Source organism: Dysidea avara, chromosome 3 (assembly GCF_963678975.1).
Source record: "Dysidea avara chromosome 3, odDysAvar1.4, whole genome shotgun sequence".
In the NCBI taxonomy this organism is placed as follows: Eukaryota; Metazoa; Porifera; class Demospongiae; order Dictyoceratida; family Dysideidae; genus Dysidea; species Dysidea avara.
In genome coordinates this window covers 29,825,675-29,845,896 of record NC_089274.1, presented here as the reverse complement: position 1 = coordinate 29,845,896, position 20,222 = coordinate 29,825,675, and the positions used below count along the sequence as shown (strand labels likewise).

At 39.1% G+C, this 20,222-nt stretch overlaps 1 protein-coding gene across 2 annotated transcripts in view; it reads right to left on the bottom strand.

Moving 5' to 3' along the window:
* Positions 1 to 3,164: 3,164 nt before the first annotated feature.
* The window catches only part of LOC136250642 (serine hydrolase-like protein), a 48,665-nt gene continuing 31,607 nt past the window's right edge, over positions 3,165 to 20,222 (bottom strand). Inside the window, exons 14-16 of one of the 2 annotated variants that reach the window (XR_010698612.1) lie at positions 19,982 to 20,039; positions 18,679 to 18,771; positions 3,165 to 3,358 (exon numbers count right to left, since the gene is read on the bottom strand). Coding sequence is in view for 1 of the 2 variants with exons in the window: in XM_066042868.1 (XP_065898940.1) it covers positions 3,260 to 3,358; positions 19,982 to 20,039 (157 nt within the window). In the remaining variant the exon portion in view is untranslated. The remainder of the gene's footprint in view (positions 3,359 to 18,678; positions 18,772 to 19,981; positions 20,040 to 20,222) is intronic. The other variant, XM_066042868.1, reaches the window with a different exon arrangement.

The window sequence follows — 20,222 nt, the reverse complement described above, 5'->3', positions numbered from 1 at the left end:
GACAACAATCTGCTGTGTCTCAACATGGTCTCAATTTAAGACATATTGAAAGCTAGTACTTAATTTTGCATACAAATAAACTATGCATACAGGAATCTATCATTCGTAGAGAGTATAAAGCGTAGAACTGCTCTCAAACCAAGAAATCGGTGGTACTTAGTGGACCACAGAAGACGCGTTATCTCTCAATAACCTCAAGTTTTAGCTCCAATACTTCACATGATGAAAGCATACTATTACAAGAATCATCCTACGTATCAATAAGTAGAAGCGATTTACAAGTCGAAATATATGGTGTTTAAAAGCAGATGATAGGGAGGTGCACAAATCGCCACAGTTGTTTATCAGTGGTTTTGACAGGAATGTAGCTCAACTTTTCAGTGATCCTTCCCTACACCAGTGCCTTCATCGCCCTATAAAGAGCGAACAAAAGCACGTATTGATTTGCTACAACAACACTCGAGTTGCCAGATGATGGGCGTTTAATTTCGCTAAAGTCCCGCCTCGATACATGCTTTGCATGCCAAGATATGATGAGCTAAAAGTCGTATTTTAAAAAGGTACTGAGTAAAAATAAAAAAATCTGTCAACACGTGGATTTGAACCCACGACCTCTTACACGCTAGTCAGGCGTTCTACCACTTGAACAGTATGTGCTGTGGTTTTCAAAGGAATGTTGCTCAAGTTTTCTCTACACCTTGGCCTTCTACGCGCTGTAGAGACCGAACGGAAGCACGCGTGAACTCGTGATAACAATCTTAGAGTAGGCGGATGATGAGCGCTTCATTATCAGCACAGACAATATCGATTCGCACCAAGTCTGGTGAGTAAGCAGCGTGACCGTCAGACAGACAGACAGGCAGCTTTATATATATAGATACACCTTGTTCATCATAATTTTGGTGATTAAAAATTATATTCTGCCTGAGAGTCAAGAGACACTGCTCAACTGGAAACAATTCAGCGAAGTGCTGCACGCTGGGTGTGTGGTAACGGAATCCTCATACCTGTAACCGGTCCAAATCTTCCACCTCTTGTCTACAGGATCTAAGATGGCCTTCACTACATTCTTGTCGGTTGTACCTTGCTATAGCTCAAGTACATGGCATTCTACATAACAGGATCTCCATCCCATTTAATTCACATTTTAAATTCTCTAACTATTGTACTACATCTCATTCATTGTCACTTTCCACATCATCATCTACCATCAATGCGTATTGCTATTAATTTTTATAAATTCTCTAGCCCTTTCCAGTTAGCACTTCGTTGTTTTGTTTTTAACTAGCTGATCTCATTTATTTTTGTCTTGTTCTTATATAAGTATTTTTATGTGTCATGTTTTATTGCAAGTTTATTTATGGTTGTTTTTGTACCTGTATGTATGTCTCTGTAAGGGAAGCACGTTTACAGGCTTTACCTTTGTGTAACCTTGTCTTTTGACAGAAATCGATAATCTATTCATGTGTGCCCCCTGAGGACCACAGTCTGGCACACCAACCTTTTAATAGGTGCCCATAAGTGCAAAAAAATAAAAATTAATAACCATAGTACTGTGTGATCTTGAATACCAAAGAATCGAATCATGACAGTGATACTTTTGGCTATTCCAAGTTACTTTCTATAGGCAATTGATGTTTAGTCTGTAGAAATGATATTTCTACTTCCCAGGGGAAGACATCTATTAGAGGCAAATATTATTGTCCCTTGCAAAAAGATTTTGCACTTCTGTTTAAACCCTGTAGTCCCAGTTGCTCACTCACATGGTGCGGCTACAATGCATTAATTGACGTCAAATACCTCAATTTTTTTGAAGGCACCGGTTTTTGGTAACGGTGGCATAAGTCCCTAATGCTAGCAGACCCTTTTTCAGGGCACTTTTAGGCATCTTAAAAGGGTTGGCAGCACCAGACTATGAGGACCACAGACATCTGCTATATGAAAACCATTTTTCAGCTCTTGAATTCTGCTTAAAGGAAAGGCTTGCTTACTGTCAGTTGCATCCTCAGGTGTGGCTCAGAGCTCTCCCTGTACCTTTCTTAGAACTAACGAGCCTTTTGACAATAATATTGCTTTCAGTTTATATCTTGGTATTCACATTGTGGTCAGAGCAGTACTTTTAAAAAAAAGACATCGTTAATTTTGTTATTAGTTGTTGCCACCACAAACAGTAACATTTCATTTCATAGGCGGTGGAGACGGGGGGCCTTTTTGGGACACTGTTTGCAAGAAAAGATCGAGATACTCTAATAGAACAGTCAGGACCTAGATACTCTAATAGAGCAGTCACAGTATTCAGAGAAGCAGTGTAACAAATTCCTTAGCTACACATGTATAATTTTGTGGTGAGCAGCTATTGTCAGCAGGCTGTGACCTTTTTTTTTTTTTTTTTGGTCTTCAACTTACAGCTGGCCTGGCCCCCTCACTCTCTGGCCTGCTCCACTGCCCCTGTTTCGTTTTAATGTTAAATAATACTTCACCATGTAATAATATTGCAGTAATGCTCTGGTAGTTAAGTAATGGAATAAATATTACTATGGTGAGTGTTAATGCACAACACATCCATTCAAGCTTAATGTAGCACATTATATTTATTACTGCATGAAGTTTACACACAACTCTTTGGTTGTAATGTTGATGTATTTGGCGCTCTCTTGCAGGCATATGACCACATTCCTTGACATGATGCAAAGGACGGAACAATTCATCATGCTTTGGTGTATGAGGTGTACCTGCTGTTTTGGTGTATGCCATGTCAATGGTAAGAGACCAGATGACGATGTCCTTGATTGGAGGGGTTTACCTTTTTGGGACTTAACTTGTTCCAACACCCTAGCTCCATCAAAGGTATCTACTTTTTTCCAGTGGCACCAGCTGGTTGGCAAACTACAGAATCTACAAAGTTCAGGAAATAGTTCTCTTTAACCAATTCCTATCACTTCTCTTACCATTGTGTTGAGACCCTGGGTGCTTGGAGTTCTTGTCCACATTCATTGGTATGGCAGATAAAATTCTGGGTCTGGAGCACTGAAGACAATAGGGTCATGCAATTTTTAATTCATCTGGAAGACTTTAATTGATGTACATTGCATATCAGTGATGGATTGATAGAAATAGATTGACAGAAATGTGTTCAACTAATATTACCAATTGTACCACACCCCTAGTATTATGTATTGTGTTACATTCTATTTTCAAGTATGAATCATTACAAAGGGTGGTAAACATGTATAATATGTAAATAGCACGTATCATTTATTCAGCTTGGTCCTAGCAACTCTCTGTTCACAATAGGTGCTACAACTGCTGCATTGTTCAAGTGAACGTGATGGTTCCCAGCAACTGTTACAATGTTACCCTAAAATGTGATCATGTATGTAAGTACAGCTCACTTCAATACAATAAAGACCAAAATTAATATGCCATGTGTCCAACAACTATGTAGTTACACTTCTAACACAAAAAAATGCAGTATGCACAAAAATTACGGCATCAATTTTAAGGGTGCTCTGTACAGTTCCGCATATGGCTTCCCGTAAATTATGTTTTCTGCTATAACCATAGATATGCTATAACTTACGAACGGATTAAACTATTCTGCTAAACTCTTTTTATTTGCAATAAGGCTATAAGCTATCACTACTGCACAGTTTAGTCCGAATCCCATCTCTTAACTCACTGTAGAAGGCGAGTTATAAATTTTCGTTTCAAACTAGAACTAGTCCCACAGTTTATGCCCCAGAGACTTGATTCTTTAAAAATACATTATTAAAAACTGTACAAACAAACGTGCGTTTCTATTTTCGTTCTCAGTTATCAGATACTCTTCTTCCGCTTTTGTGTTGGCACTAATCAGTCTTCTTTACCTCCATGCCATTCCTCGCCAGAAGGAGCTATCAAAAATCGACAAACGCTCTTTTAATGCATAAATATCATGCTTGCCCATCTGAAATTTTCATGCCTATCGGGTCTAAAATGATGAACTAGTTCTAATTTTAGTATCAAGGTTTAACTAGTTGCGGTTTCTATGACCAACCAATACTATTATATGAATACATATGAGGCTTGTGTGGAGGAATGGGTGTGCCAGGGTGGAATGGCTGAATTGTCTTGTATCGTTATCGTGTAGCTAACCATATTCCTGGTTTAGGGGACACGTGAGCATCTCACGTCATCCAGGAGACAATTCAGCCACTACAAATCTTCATTACAAACTCATGTGGTAAACAACCCCACAGTTGTCCATATTCTGACACCCTGAACCCATGTCACATTAACCATACCAGGTTAGGCATGATCAATGGAGATGAATTTAGGTGAATTAAAGGGAGGGAGGGTGGGAAAAGCAGCTTCCTAGCTCACTATGGTTTGTCTGTTGAACGTCGCTAAGTAACCAGTTGGCGGGCGTCTCAATCTTATTTAAAATTTCCGCCCACACTATGTTGGTACACATGACTGCACTGTTGTTCATATTTCCAGATTAACAGTGCTAGCTATATGAATGTAAACAACCTTCTAGTTAACACTGTTTAACCTGTGGTTAAACTTGTATTAACTAGTTGCGGTTTCTATGACCAACCAATACTATTATATGAATACATACGAGGCTTGTGTGGAGGAATGGGTGTGCCAGGGTGGAATGGCTGAATTGTCTTGTATCGTTATCGTGTAGCTAACCATATTCCTGGTTTAGGGGACACGTGAGCATCTCACATCATCCAGGAGACAATTCAGCCACTACAAATCTTCATTACAAACTCATGTGGTAAACAACCCACCTAAGCTGGCATTAATGATGCCAGCATTTAATTACCCACATGAGTAGACACAATGTGGAACCTGGCAACACCCATACAAGCAAGCCATTGCATTTAAAAAGTCACTTACCCATAGATGTGATGGTATATACACAGCCACCAAACAAGTCTGTCACATTAGAACAAAAGCTATAGTGAATGCTCAATCTACCAATTAAGTAAGTGCCTTCACATCCTGCCATAACTTGTAGTACACTTGATGAACCTATTTGATGGTACTGCTTGGCCTACTTAAACCTTACTATGGCAGCTTATATTCACATGACTCTCATTGCAATGAATTTTCTGCCCAATATGATATAATCATAAGGAAGCCATGTTATGGAACCAGAGACATACATGTATGCTACTGTCATTGCCATTTTATTTTAATCTGAGGTGTAAAACTGATATAAAACATCAGGCAAGTGGGGAAGAATTCCTACATGGACATCTGCTTGAGGCACACTGCAGCTGGATCAGTTTGCAGCATGGGATAAGGTTATTATTATTATTATTTATTTACCTATACTGTACAACTTCAGAAATGAAGAAAAATGTACAAACAAATCACAAAAAAAAAATTCAATACAATAAGTAAATTATAATTTAATTATAGATTTAAATACTTCAAGTGAATTAGAGTCTTTAGCTAGGTTAGGTAAATCATTCCAAAGTGAAATTGTTGCTGGAAAAAATGAGGACTGATATGAGGTCTTTGATGCTTGCAATGATAGGAGGTTAAAAGGATGATAATTCCTTGTACTGGAATAGGTTGAGTCTTCATTTGACATTGCACACGTGTGGTAACTCAAAACCACCAAAAGCCATTTGCCATGCATTTCCGACATTGTCCAGGGGCATTGAACTGAGCCATTTATCTACTGAGTACCTCACCAGACTTGGCTTGGGCTCAAGGGAGTGGGAAAGCATTCGGCGTGTTTCATCTCAGGAGACTGTGGATAGACCGGGGATCCAAAGCGGTGTAAATATGATGATATGAATAGAAAAAAATGTATGACAATGTTGTAAATAAGTGTCACATTTGTCACAGTAATGTAAATAAATACTTCATCACTTCATACTAATGGATATTTACAGACATGATAATTACTAAACCAGCAAGGTTATGATTATTACACTGGTTAACAATGACTAAATGAACAACTAACTTGAGGTACAAGACCACTTACAACATACTATCCTTCACTATAAAAGTAGGGAAAAAAATCAGCAAAGTTTTAAAGTAATGTTGTACTTGTGTCCACAATTAAAAATCCAAATAATAGCATTGTACTAGTACGTACGTCCGATATCCACATCGCCTTGTTATCAAGACACACGGTAGTGTGTCGTGCGGCCCAAGAAGCCGGAGCGCCACACCGTGAGTATATTGACAGGAAGAACGAAAACGTCATTTTCACACCTTTGTATCTCGGTGATCACTTATCTGATTGGAACCAAATTTGCTACACAGTTGCCCGCCAGCCAAGGGAGTCTACATTCCAAATTTGAAGGAAATCGCTCCAGCCATTTCCGAGATACGAGCTGCCAAAGTTTCGTTTTTTTTTCTTCGTTTATTTCTTCTTCTTTGTCTTTTCGCACACTTGCAAAAATTGCTATAACACGCAAACGCGTACTCCGATCGCCTTGAAATTTGGCACACAGAAAGGGAGTCCAAAGGCAAATCCTAGCATCAAATTTGGTACAAATCTGATGAATGGTTCAGGAGTTATGACCGATTATTCGCGTAAAACAAGATCGATTTGTTGTCACGCCTACAGGGTAAACCGCTTCATGGAATGAGTTGAAAATTGCTATGTAGATGGAGTAACCATCGTAGGAGTGCCTTTTGGTGGTTTGAAAGGAATCGAGATAAAGACCACGGAGATATGACACAAAACCCAACCTGTGTCACAATTACGCGATCGATTTTTATGAATAAAAAAGTATTAGTTTTCACGCCTACTAGGCAAACCGCTTAGAGCAATGAGCTGAAAATCGGTGTATAGCTGGAATAATCTTCATAGAAAGTCCTTGCAGTAGTACAGAAGAATCGGATTACAAACCACTGAGTTATGATTCGAAAGCCAACTCCGTGTAGCAAATGCGAGATCGAGATACTCTAATAGAACAGTCACCCTAATAGAGCATTCGGCTAATTTATTTACTCCATTATAGAATTTTATTACATCACAAGTTATTCTGTAGGGAGTTCAGCTGCAAACAGTTAATCTTATAGACAGTTCAGCAAGAAGACAGTCACCATGTGGAGAGTTAAGCAAATATACCACTATAGAGATTCAGAACATTACAAGTCACACTGAAGAAAGTTCAGCTATAAACAAGTCATGCACTGTGTAGAGAATTCAGCTACAATTAAGTCACTCTCTAGAGAATTCAGTTACACAGAATTCTGCTACACACAAGTCACTGTGGAGAGAGTTCAGCTACAAACAAATTACCCTTTAGAGTGATCAGCTACAAACAAAACACTTTGCAGAGTGTTCAACTGCAACAAATCAATTACCTTTAGAGCGATCAGCAATGAACAAATCAACACAAATCTACCTGTAGAGAGATCAGCTAGAAACAAACCACCCTGAAGAGAGTTCAGCTACAAAAAATCACCCTGTAGAGACATCAGCTAGAAACTAGACACAATGTAAGGAGTTCAGCTACAAGCAATCACCCTGTAGAGAGTTCAGCTAAAACAAATCAACCTGCAGAGAGATCAGCTACAAACAAATCACCTTATAGAGAGTTCAGCTACAAACAGATTACCTGTAGAGAGATCGGCTACAAACAAATCAACCTGCAGAGAGATCAGCTATATACACACAAATCAACTTGTAGAGAGATCAGCTACAAACAAATCACCCTGTAGAGAGATCAGCTAGAAACTACACACAATGTAAGGAGTTCAGCTACAAACAAATCACCCTGTAGAGAGATCAGCTACAAACTAGACACAAAGTAAGGAGTTCAGCTACAAGCAAATTACCCTGTAGAGAGTTCATCTACAAACAAATCAACCTGTAGAACAATCAGCTAGAAACAAATCACCCTGAAGAGAGGTCAGCTACAAAAAATCACCCTGTAGAGAGATCAGCTAGAAACAAATCACCCTGAAGAGAGGTCAGCTACAAAAAAAATCACCCTGTAGAGAGATCAGCTACAAACAAATTGCCATGTAGAGAGATCGGCTACAAACAAATCAACCTGCAGAGAGATCAGCTTCACACAAATCAACTTGTAGAGAGTTCAGCTACAAACAAATTACCCTGTAGAGAGATTGGCTACAAACAAATCGGCCTGTAGAGAGTTCAGCTAAAACAAATCAACCTGCAGAGAGATCAACTACAAACAAATCACCTTATAGAGAGTTCAGCTACAAACAAATTACCCTATAGAGAGATCGGCTACAAACAAATCAACCTGCAGAGAGATCAGCTACACACAAATCAACTTGTAGAGAGATCAATTACAAACAAATCACCCTGTAGAGAGATCAGCTAGAAACTACACACAATGTAAGGAGTTCAGCTACAAATAAATCACCTTATAGAGAGTTCAGCTACAAACAAATCACTCTGTAGAGAGATCAGCTAGAAACTCGACACAATGTAAGGAGTTCAGCTACAAGCAAATCACCCTTTAGTGAGTTCAGCTACAAACAAATCAACCTGCAGTGAGATCACCTACAAAAAAGTACCTTGTACAGAGTTCAGCTACAAACAAATTACCCTGTAGAGAGATCGGCTACAAACAAATCAACCAGTAGAAAGATCAGCTACACACAAATCAACTTGTAGAGAGATCAGCTACAAACAAATCACCCTGTAGAGAGATCAGCTAGAAGCTAGTCACAATGTAAGGAGTTCAGCTACAAGTAAATCATCCTGTAGAGAGTTCAGCTAAAACAAATCAACCTGCAGAGAGATCAGCTACAAATAAATCACTTTATAGACAGTTCAGCTACAAACAAATTACCTTGTAGAGAGGTCGGCTGCAAATTAATCAACCTGCAGAGAGATCAGCTACACACAAATCAACTTGTAGAGAGATCAGCTACAAACAAATCACCCTGTAGAGAGATCAGCTAGAAACTAGATACAATGCAAGGAGTTCAGCTACAAGCAAAATCACCCTTTAGTGAGTTCAGCTACAAACAAATCAACCTGCAGTGAGATCACCCACAAAAACGCACTTGTACAGAGTTCAGTTACAAACAAATCACCCTGTAGAGAGATCAGGTAGAAGAATTCACCTTGTAGAGAGTTCATTTACAAAGAAACCATCATATAGAGAGTTCAGCTACAAAGAAATTACCCCGTAGAGAGTTCAGCTAGAAGAAGTCACCTTGTAAAGAGTTTAGCTACAAAGAAACCATCATGTACAGAGTTCAGCTACAAAGAAACCACCTGTACAGAATTCAACTACAAACAAATCACCCTGTATAGAGATCAGCTAGAAGAAATTACCTTGTAGATAGTTCAGCTACAACAATTCATCCTGTAGAAAAATCATGCTAGAAGAAGTCACCTTGTAGAGTGTTCAGTTACAAAGAAACCATCATGTAGAGAGTTCAGCTGCAAACAAATCACTCTGTAGAGAGTTCAGCTACAAAGAAACCGCCATGTAGAGAGTTCAGCCTCATACAAACCACCTAGTAGAGAATTCAACTACAACAAATCACCCTGTAGAGAAGAAGTTACCTTGTAGAGAGTTCAGCTACAAAGAAACCACCATGTAGAGAGTTTAGCTGCAAACAATTCAAATGTAGAGAGTTCAGCTAGAAACAAATCACCCCGTAGAGAGATCAACTGGACGAAGTCACCTTGTAGAGAGTTCAGCTACAAAGAAACCATCATGTAGAGAGTTCAGCTGCAAACAAATCACCCTGCAGAGAGTTCAGCTACAAACAAATCACTCTGTATAGAGATCAGCTAGAAGAAATTACCTTGTAGATAGTTCAGCTACAACAATTCATCCTGTAGAAAAATCATGCTAGAAGAAGTCACCTTGTAGAGTGTTCAGTTACAAAGAAACCATCATGTAGAGAGTTCAGCTGCAAACAAATCACTCTGTAGAGAGTTCAGCTACAAAGAAACCGCCATGTAGAGAGTTCAGCCTCATACAAACCACCTAGTAGAGAATTCAACTACAACAAATCACCCTGTAGAGAAGAAGTTACCTTGTAGAGAGTTCAGCTACAAAGAAACCATCATGTAGGGAGTTCAGCTACAAAGAAACCACCATGTAGAGAGTTTAGCTGCAAACAAATCACCTGTAGAGAGTTCAGCTAGAAACAAATCACCCCGTAGAGAGATCAACTGGACGAAGTCAACTTGTAGAGAGTTCAGCTACAAAGAAACCATCATGTAGAGAGTTCAGCTGCAAATAAATCACCCTGCAGAGAGTTCAGCTACAAAAAATCACCCTGTAGAGAGTTCAGCTAGACGAAGTCAGCTTATAGAGAGTTCAGCTACAAAGAAACCATCATGTAGAGAGTTCGGCTATAGACACCACCATGTAGAGAGTTTAGCTGCAAACAAATCACCTGTTACAGAGAGTTCAGCTACAAAGAAACCATCCTGTATATAGTTCAGCTACATTTCAAGAGAGATCAGCTGCAAAAAAAATCCTGTGGGGAATAATGAGCATGTAATAAATATATGTATATAATTTGTATAATTACTAATAAAATCAAAAATAATTGAAGTACTAAAATTCTTCTTTAAGTTCTTTTCTTCTTCCTGTGGTAAAGAAAAAAACACATGGGTTAAAAAAGCCCCAAAGCCAGCCATAGGCCGGCTTTGCAGTATACAAATACAAAAAGAAGTGATATCTAATCAAAAACAGCCAAGCTGTAAAAAAAGGTGCGGCCCCCATAAAGGCCATGGTGAAAAAAGATGTGAAATCCAAGGTGGCGGCCAAGAAATGGCTGTGATGGTAGGTTAATGGTTACATTTTAATAACGGCAATTCAGGTGAATTTTGTGGCGCTTGGTCTTGGCACCAAATTCACCTGAATTGTTGTTATTAAAATGTAACCATTAACCTACCATCACAGCCATTTCTTGGCCGCCACCTTGGATTTCACATCTTTTTTCACCATGGCCTTTATGGGGGCCGCACCTTTTTTTACAGCTTGGCTGTTTTTGATTAGATTATTATTACAGGTACATTATAGCATTAATAGTGTACAAGAGACTTGAGCTGTCAGCATTCTGCTCCAGTACCATTATGTTCCAGGAGCTAGGACAATAATTGTGAAGGTATTTATTGAGAAAATTGTCATTTCTCTTCAGCGAACACTGGCTTGGAAGAGTTAAAATCACTTGTAGCATAATTTGATCCAGACATGTTACAGTATCTTTTAGTGGACAGGCCTGTAGGGAAGAGGGGGTTTGGAGAACCCCCCTCTTCAGCAAAAAGGTCCTCATTTTCAGTAAAAAGGTCCACAATTTCAGTACTAAAGTCCAAAATTTTATTATTTTTAGTAATTGAAAGTCTGAAATGTCACTAAATTTAGCCTATGGTATCTATTTTCAAAAATTTCTTGGGGAGAGCCACATAGCCTCAGATCCTTCTTTAGCACACCACGATGGAATTCTGTATCATACCACACAAAAGGTCCACCTTTTTGTCTAAACAACCTACCCAGGTAAAAGTCTGGCTATATACGGCCCTGGTGGAGCTTAAGTTAAAGAATGGTTTAATAAATTATGATAGTGACAAGCTGTAATTGCTTTCATTATAACAATGAACATACAGGTGTAGGGTCTTTAAGAGCATGACAATGTTGTGATCACATGTGCAAATTCTACAATCCATACTAAAACTTCCAAAGCTTTATCACAAATAGAATCATAGTGAAATTGCCTGTTGCCATCAATCAGTATGTGATCAAAATCCAATAGCATTGTCTCTGTAAATCATTGTATATATACCAAGAAAGTGTGAGATAAGTGAATTGATTGCTGGGAAGTACATACGTATAAACACAAAACAACTATCTACACAATATACATTAGAGAGAGTGGACAGTCTTAATGATGATCACACCCCTAAAAGGGGTGGAACATAAGGCCCCTTTCTCCTTCTAAGGACTGCATGATAGTGATTAGCTTACGAAGAGTGTAGAGCACAGCTGGAGGATCCAGTATCACCACACATAAGGTGTATAATGTAATAAAATAAACATGAAGAGTATCCTTATACTTAATGGCTTGTCAGTGATTGAAGATAATGAACTCTCACATGCATGAGTACCACTATTTGTGATATGAGATAAGCACAGGGTGGAGCCAACAAAATTTCTGTGTAGAGAACATTTGCGGAAAAAATGATATGATGGATTGTTGCAACTGAGTGACAGTCATCAACTGGACTAGAAACTTTTACTTTCCTTTCCAGTAAACATGCCAGTAAATCTGTTTTTAAGCTGAAAGATACTCCTATCACTGTTACTACCACACAGAATCTTATATAGTTGGCAAGCATACGTATGCCAGCCTGTTGAGCAACACACTGCAAGCATGCCAAAAATGAATAATAACAAGCACACCTGATCCACTTAAACAACACCTAATAGAAAGCATGCCAGTTGAGTAATGCATAATGGTAAGCAAGCTGAGTAACGCAAGCTGGCAAACATGCCAGTCACCCTCATGAGTAAAGCATGCTGGCCAGCGTGCCAGTCCCTCATGCTGACTCCCTCTTGTGTAACACATAAAGGCAAGTGTATCAGTCTTTCATAAGCAACACATAATGGCAAGTGTGCCAGTCCTTGTGTAACACATAACGGCAAATGTACCAGTATCTTAAAAAAGTAACACATAATGGTAAGCATGCCAGCCCATCTTGTGTAGCACATAATGGCAAGCAAGCCAGTCCCTCTTGAGTGACACATAATTGCAAGTGTACTGGCCTCTTATAAGTAACACATAATGGCAAGCGTGCCAGCCCCTCTTGTGTAACACATAATGGCAAGTGTACCAGTCTCTTATAAGTAACACATAATGGCAAGCGTGCCAGCCCCTCTTGTGTAACACATAATGGCAAGTGTACCAGTCTCTTATAAGTAACACATAATGGCAAGCGTGCCAGCCCCTTGTGTAACACATAATGGCAAGTGTACCAGTCTCTTATAAGTAACACATAATGGCAAGCGTGTCGCCCCTCTTGTGTAACACATAATGGCAAGTGTACTAGTCTCTTATAAGTAACACATAATGGCAAGCGTGCCGCCCCTCTTGTGTAACACATAATGGCAAGTGTACCAGTCTCTTATTTATAAGTAACACATAATGGCAAGTGTACCAGTTTCTTATAAGTAATACATAATGGCAAGTGTGCCAGCCCCTCTTGAGCAACATATATATTCCAATCCCACTTGAGTAATACATAATGGAAAGTGTACCAGTTAATGAGCTGTCATAGTTGAAGATGATGAGCTATCACATATACAAACAACACAATGTGTAGGAGAACATCATGATATAACATGGGTTGTGTTGTAGATACAGTGGACCCTCAATTATCCAGCCAGCAATTATCTGAATTTTCTGTTATCCAGACTGTGGAGGTGACTTTCTATTACTTCTAGTACTATGATTGAGTGGAGGTTTGAGTTTCAAAGACTGGGCCTGTAACACATATTAATGGCAAGCATGCCAGTCACTAGTCTGGCGGCGCCCGCTCCTTCGCATAGAGTAAGGGTCTGGTATGCTTAGTATAGTGGAGTTGTACCGGATTACCAAAAACTGGTGCAACCAATCAGAACGCTCCACGTTTAATCAGCGCATTTTTGTTCATGTTACGTCAGAAGAATGAATCAAATGCCCTAACAGTGCTGAAAGAAACAAAAGGAGTTAGCTAATAAAGAACAAAGAGAAGAAAGTGTTATTTCCGGAAGGGTTTTTCGCCTTGTTTGATACGCGAAAAACCCGGGTTACGCTCTGATTTCCTAGGTAGGTAGACATGTCTATTCTATAAAAGTAGACCAATCCACTTTCGCCTGTGTAAAGGCGAAGGAAGTTCAATATCACTGCCACAATTTTGAGTGAGGCACTTCCGTTAAGACCATTTTCGTTACATCATTACATTCAAATTAAATTCCTCCAGAACAACTCGGTGATACTAAGCAAACCAGACCCTTACTCCATGCGAAGGGGCGGGCGCCGCCAGACTAGCCAGTCACACAAGCGTGCCAAGTCCCACTTGAGTAACACCCAACACTTGAATAATAGATAGTACACAATATACCAGTAATTCTAAGAACAGCTAGTGCACTGACCCTCTTAAAAACACAATATCTCGTTAGAAAGAAGAGAACAGCCAGACAATAGTCACACCTGCAATGGACAGTGGTACACAAAGTTCTTTTCTCATTCCTTCTTCCTCTTCAATCAAGTGGAGTTTCAGAAACAGTAATATGAGTAAGCTGCAGTTGGTAGCATGATAAATTGATCCATCTCTGATTGGTCTTGCATAGCAACTGAAGTCTAGATTGCTGGAAAAGCAATTATACGAGTATTAAGCTGTAGCTATGAACATCCCATTCTAGTTGTAATTGAACGTTACTTTCCACCACAGAGTGCTCTTGTTTGAATCTTCTCCCACATTAAATAGCAAATATCCGTTGGTTTCCCACTGTAATATCAGGAAAGTATAGTTTCCATGTTTCTGAGTTATTCCAAAAGGTTGTCACAGTCAATGTGAAGTAGCTAGCCCCTCGAGGCGCCGCCCAAATTTCTACATTGAACCCACCAGTAGGCAAGCGTGCACCCACACCAAACTCTAACAAATATACACCATATTAACTCCCTGCCTAGGCGTCCGTGGGCTTGTGAGTTAGTTACGTGAGTAACAAACGCAAGGTAGTTACGTGAGTACTGCAAGTGCAACGTACTGAAACAAACGCAAGTTCGGTCCGCGTTTGCGCTCTCCCGGCGCTGTTTCTAGTGTTAACGCCTCCACCCAAGTCCACGAGTCGTTCTGCTGACGAATAAAAGTAGGAAGGTCCGTAATTCCTGACTGAAAAGCAGCTTCCCAGCTCATTACGGTTTGTCTGTTGAACGTCGCTAAATAACCAGTTGGCGGGCGCCTCGATCTTATTTAAAATTTCCGCCCACACTATGTTGGTACATATGACTGCACTGTTGTTCATATTTCCAGATTAACAGTGCTAGCTATATGAATGTAAACAACCTTCTAGTTAACACTGTTTAACCTGTGGTTAAACTTGTAGTAGAAAATGAGGCGCCCGCAGCTGTTCTATGGCCACAGTTATTGTTTCTTAATGAATAACCGGAAGATAAGATACAACACTTACTTCGCTTCCTTCATGTATATCTTCTTTCTTCGTTTGTGGCAGGTTATTTCATCATAAAAGACATTTTCTCGTTGGGCGCGCCACGCGTTAAACAAGCCACAGACAATTACTGGTGACCATGGGAATCCATTAGTAAACCCCAGCTGTGCTAGCCTCAGAAGCCATACGCTTAATTGTACAGAGCACCCTTAAAAACAAACAAGGTAACCTGTATGCCTTGTACCGTATAGCCTAAATATTTCGAGGGAGAAAATTTTTGCAGTTTAGGGGGTTATAAGCAAAATTTTATCCTTGAAATTTTTGCAGTTTAGGGGGGTTATCAGCAAAAATTTTATCCTTGAAATATTTAGACCCTATATAGTCTAATACATCTTGGGAGTGTTTGCAAATCTGCAAAAAAATTATTTTAGAAACATTGCTCAACAAATTTACACCTCTAAATATTTAGGCTATATGGTAGTCTCGCATAGCCAGACACTTTTCTTTCTTTTGTGTGGGGGCAGGGAAAGAAAAGGGTCTGGTGAACATAGTATAGCATCGTCGTTGGGCTATCCCGAGATTGTGGGGATCCTACTACGCAGCTTCCGAATTGTTGTTTGGTACAAATGACGTGATCTGTTGCATTTGCATCCTGTTACCATAGATATTTCAGCAGTAGCTATGGTAACAGGATGCAAATGACACAAATGTTACCAAATCACGTCATTCGTGTCAATCAACAATCTGGAAGCTGCGCAGTAGAATCCCCACAATCTCGGGATAGCCCAACGACGATGCTATACTATGTTCACCAGACCCTTTTCTTTCCCACCCCCACACAAAAGAAAGAAAAGGGTCTGGCTACGCGAGACTAGCTATACCGTATATGTGACCTAATTTGGGAAAACCGTCAATCTATGCACATCAATGATTGTGAGATACACAATTTTAAACATTTCAATTCAGTATAGCTTGGGAAGGACAAAAGCTATATGAGTTTGAAATTTTCACTGTGAATGCACCCAACCACAGTGTTTACAGTATTTCATTTCAATCCATAGCATGCTAGCTATTGATATAACCATAATTTTGAGCACCTTTTTTCATGACAATATCTGTAACACAAGTATGTCACCACCCAGTGATATATAACAGAAAAGGGCTGAGTAGGTCATTATGGTGAATATTGGGCTCTCAAGACTACCTGTGCCATGGAGAATTAAATAATAGTTATACGGGCACAATGTGGAGTCTATGAAATTTATAAACCTGAAGGCCCGAGCTGTAGCGCACGAGCGAAGTGAGGGCGCTACTAAGGGCCTGAGGGTTTATAAATTTCATAGACTCCACATTGTGCGTATAACTGCTTTAGACTCTATTTCACATTACACTCAGATTACTTACCTCAACAATGGCTGTTTCTGCTGTAGGCTTGGCAAAAGTGGCTATGATAATACTAGCGCCATGGCAACTATGCGTCCTCACGTGACTAAATAATCGTGCTAGTTAAATCACTGCACGTGAATAACGCATAGCGATTGGACAAACCCGATTTTGAGCATATGTCATATTGTGCTAAAAGGCGTGGAGTACATTAGAAGACAAGGTGGAGTATATGAGATTTATTACCCACCTAAAACAGCCTAAATAGAGTCTAAAGAAATGTATGTAGAAAATATCTGGACAACTGTCTCTAGTCTCGTGTTTCAGCTGGCCAGTGGCATTACAAGGTGCCAGAGTGTTCCCAGTGGCTGGCACACGTCTCTAGAAATCCACTCATGAAAAGCAGCCTGATCAAACCAGAGGCATGGCTGCGGTGCAAATGTGTTGAGTATTGGTGTCGCTATCCATTGATGGTGAAAATTGAACTTCACTGGTGTGTGTGTGTGTGTGTGTGTGTGTGTGTGTGTGTGTGTGTGTGTGTGTGTGTGTGTGTGTGTGTGTGTGTGTGTGTGTGTGTGTGTGTGTGTGTGTGTGTGTGTGTGTGTGTGTGTGGATTGACAATTTCCAAAAATTTGGTCACATATAGATCTACAAATTGCAATTGGGTGGTGTTAATGGACAAATTTCATAATAACGAAAAAATTAACTGTTGCCCCTAGCAACCTAAATTTTACATTATTTGTAGGTGTCAATGTTTTAAGTCACCTCTCCAAGTTTTAAAAGGATAGCATATATAAGTCATGAGATATGACATTTTGAAGTTGCAATTTTCCCATACATTTTCAAAGAGAGGGGCAACAGTTGCCCCTTCTCGGTAATCACACAAATCATGGGATTTAAAGAATGTCATATCTTATGACCTATATACACCATCCATTTAAAACTTGGAGAGATTATTGTTGGCATTCACACCTACAAATTATGTAAAATTGAGATATATGTACTTTTGAATTTTTGATTTTTGTATGCATTGAAATACCTGATTTTTGTGATTGCCCAGAAGGGGAAACTGTAGCCCTCTCACATAGATATGTATAGGAAAACCACAAATTTCAAATTGTCATATCTTATATGCTATCCTTTCTAAATTTGGAGAAGTTACTTTAGACATTATCACCTAAAAATAATGGAAAATTCAGGTTGCTAGGGGCAACAGTTATTATTATATGCTATAAAGCCTTATTATGGAATTTGTCCATTACAATATTATACATAGGTTACAGTATTTAATTCAAGAGGGAGGTTTTAGAATTAATATACAAAATACATGCATTATTCATTTACTTTTGTCCCTTTTGTATTCCATCTCTTTTATTTCTAGTGCAAAATTGTTGCTGATAAGTACATTATTCTAAAAGCAAACTGGCAATTGTCCCACCATACCTCCCCATTAGAATGCAGGAATTATGCCTGTATCAGGGATAATAATGTGGTAGTATTCCAGCATTTAGGAGCAGTCTTAGAGCACAATTTGAACAAAATAATAAAATTAGCAAGATACTCTAATAGCGCATTCACTTACTGTATTTCATTGGTTTCACTAAGCATCATGCTAACAAATTAATAAGCTTTTCTACCACTTCATGTACACCCTGTAGTTGTACTGTTTAAATGTTTTGCTAAGCATCTTGATTACAAAAGTGAAGAAAGAGTTGGTTACAAATTTGAGAGTAAATATGTACAGTGGAACCTTCGTTATCTGAACCCCTTGGGACCAGGGGTGGTCCATAAGTCTGAAAAGTCCATATCCCTGAAAGTGTGTATAAATAAGTTTAAAATAGCATAAAGATCATTGGTAGATATTTTTGTATTTCGACTACCCTAATAGAAAAGTCACTACTCTAATAGAACAGTCATATCCGAAGTTCGGTTAACCGAGAATCCAGATAAGATAACTAGAAGCTCCACTGTAATAAATTTAAAGCAGCATGATATCAACTTTTTGGAGAAATTTGAAATAGAACAGTGATAACATCCTTTGATCATACAATGTAATTCCACAAGTCTATGTCTTATCATATACACAGTGGTGGATTCAGACATTACCAGGTACATAAGAATAGGAATGAACAAAGAGCACTTGAATAGATAATTCAGTGCTTCTGGTCAATGTTCGTACCTTTGTGATGGGGAAAATGCACTTTGTGAAATGTGAAAATGTTTGGTGCTTGTAGCAATGTCTGGTTCAATAAAAAAATCTTTTAAAGATCATCTACAATAATAAATATTATATTAGTTTACGATTATGCTGACAGGGTCACATGCTGCAAATATGTGTTCACAAAGTTTCATAAACAGTAAGACCCCAGGGGTGGATGTGGGGGGGGGGGGGGGTCTTTAGAAACTCAGGTTTAACTACGCTGACAGGAAAGGAAAGCAATAGCATGCAAAAGTTCTAACAGAATAGCAATATGTACACTAGCTGTTATAGCATCACGTGATGATAACACACATGATATGGATTATTTAAATTTTAGACTTTAGACAATCATAGAAGACACATGCTTACTGTGCTGGCAACTGCAAGGAAGTAATGGCATTTATAGTTACTTGACCTTGTACAACATTTGGTCTATATAGTCACATGATATCACTCAGTTGTTGTTGAGACCTTGCCCAGAAGACACAGATCTGATGAATTGGACTCCCCATAGCATGAAATATACTGTAGAATGATACAAGTAGTTCAACTCAGCCAGGAAGAACAAGAGCTCCATTGCTCCTAATACTGTATGCCAGGAAGTTGTGTATGTAGTGAGCTAAATCTAGTATAGCATGCACAAACAGCAGTGTAGGTTTCCAGCCAGTTAGCTACGTAGATACACATATCTGCTCATCAAAGTTTGCACATTTTATGCATGCAAATGCTACAGCTGTGGGTAGATAAAAACAATGGACCTGGGTAGTGAGGACTTGGGACAAAGCACCCACGAGGACCCAACTTTTCACTGGATTTTGATAATATTACATTTATATATTCTTTACTTTGTACTAGCCTACTCTGCATGTCACAATTGCTTGCAATCACAGAAATGCTCTACACAGAGTTTAAGTGCATTATAAGCACCTACTTTGGAAAGGGTTTTAACTTTGGCCTTTACTGGTTACCAATGGCCAGTCATTCTTTACAACTCCTCACATGGGGGTGAATCTAACAATGTGACATTAATCAAGTCTTTTTGACCACATCATTAAACTTTCAAAGGTACCACTCATGTTAATCATGGGACCACTGCTTTACTGAAGAAGCTACTTTACAATACTAAATTAGTTGGTAATACATTAAATATCAGTGTTAAAGGGGGTCCTCAGGTCCACTGTTTTACCTACCGTACAACTTTAGGACGTGTGGAGTCGCATATGTGAACCCCCCTCCTGGATCCACCCCCGGACACACATAGTACAAACAAGCACACAGTAACCTTTGCTGCATGTACAAGCATGTCCATAAGTTCTTTAGGAAAGACAGATATTTCAGCCCTGCAAAACACAAGGTATTATGTCTCAACAGATTAAACGATAATGACCATTTTAATTATAAGGGTTTAAGGAATACAAACTTTGTGAGTTATTGAAGCTTTCCAGACTACAATGTACACTGTATATTGTATAGCAATATTTCTTTTGAGGGGAACTTTTCACAATCTTCGGCAACTATCCATG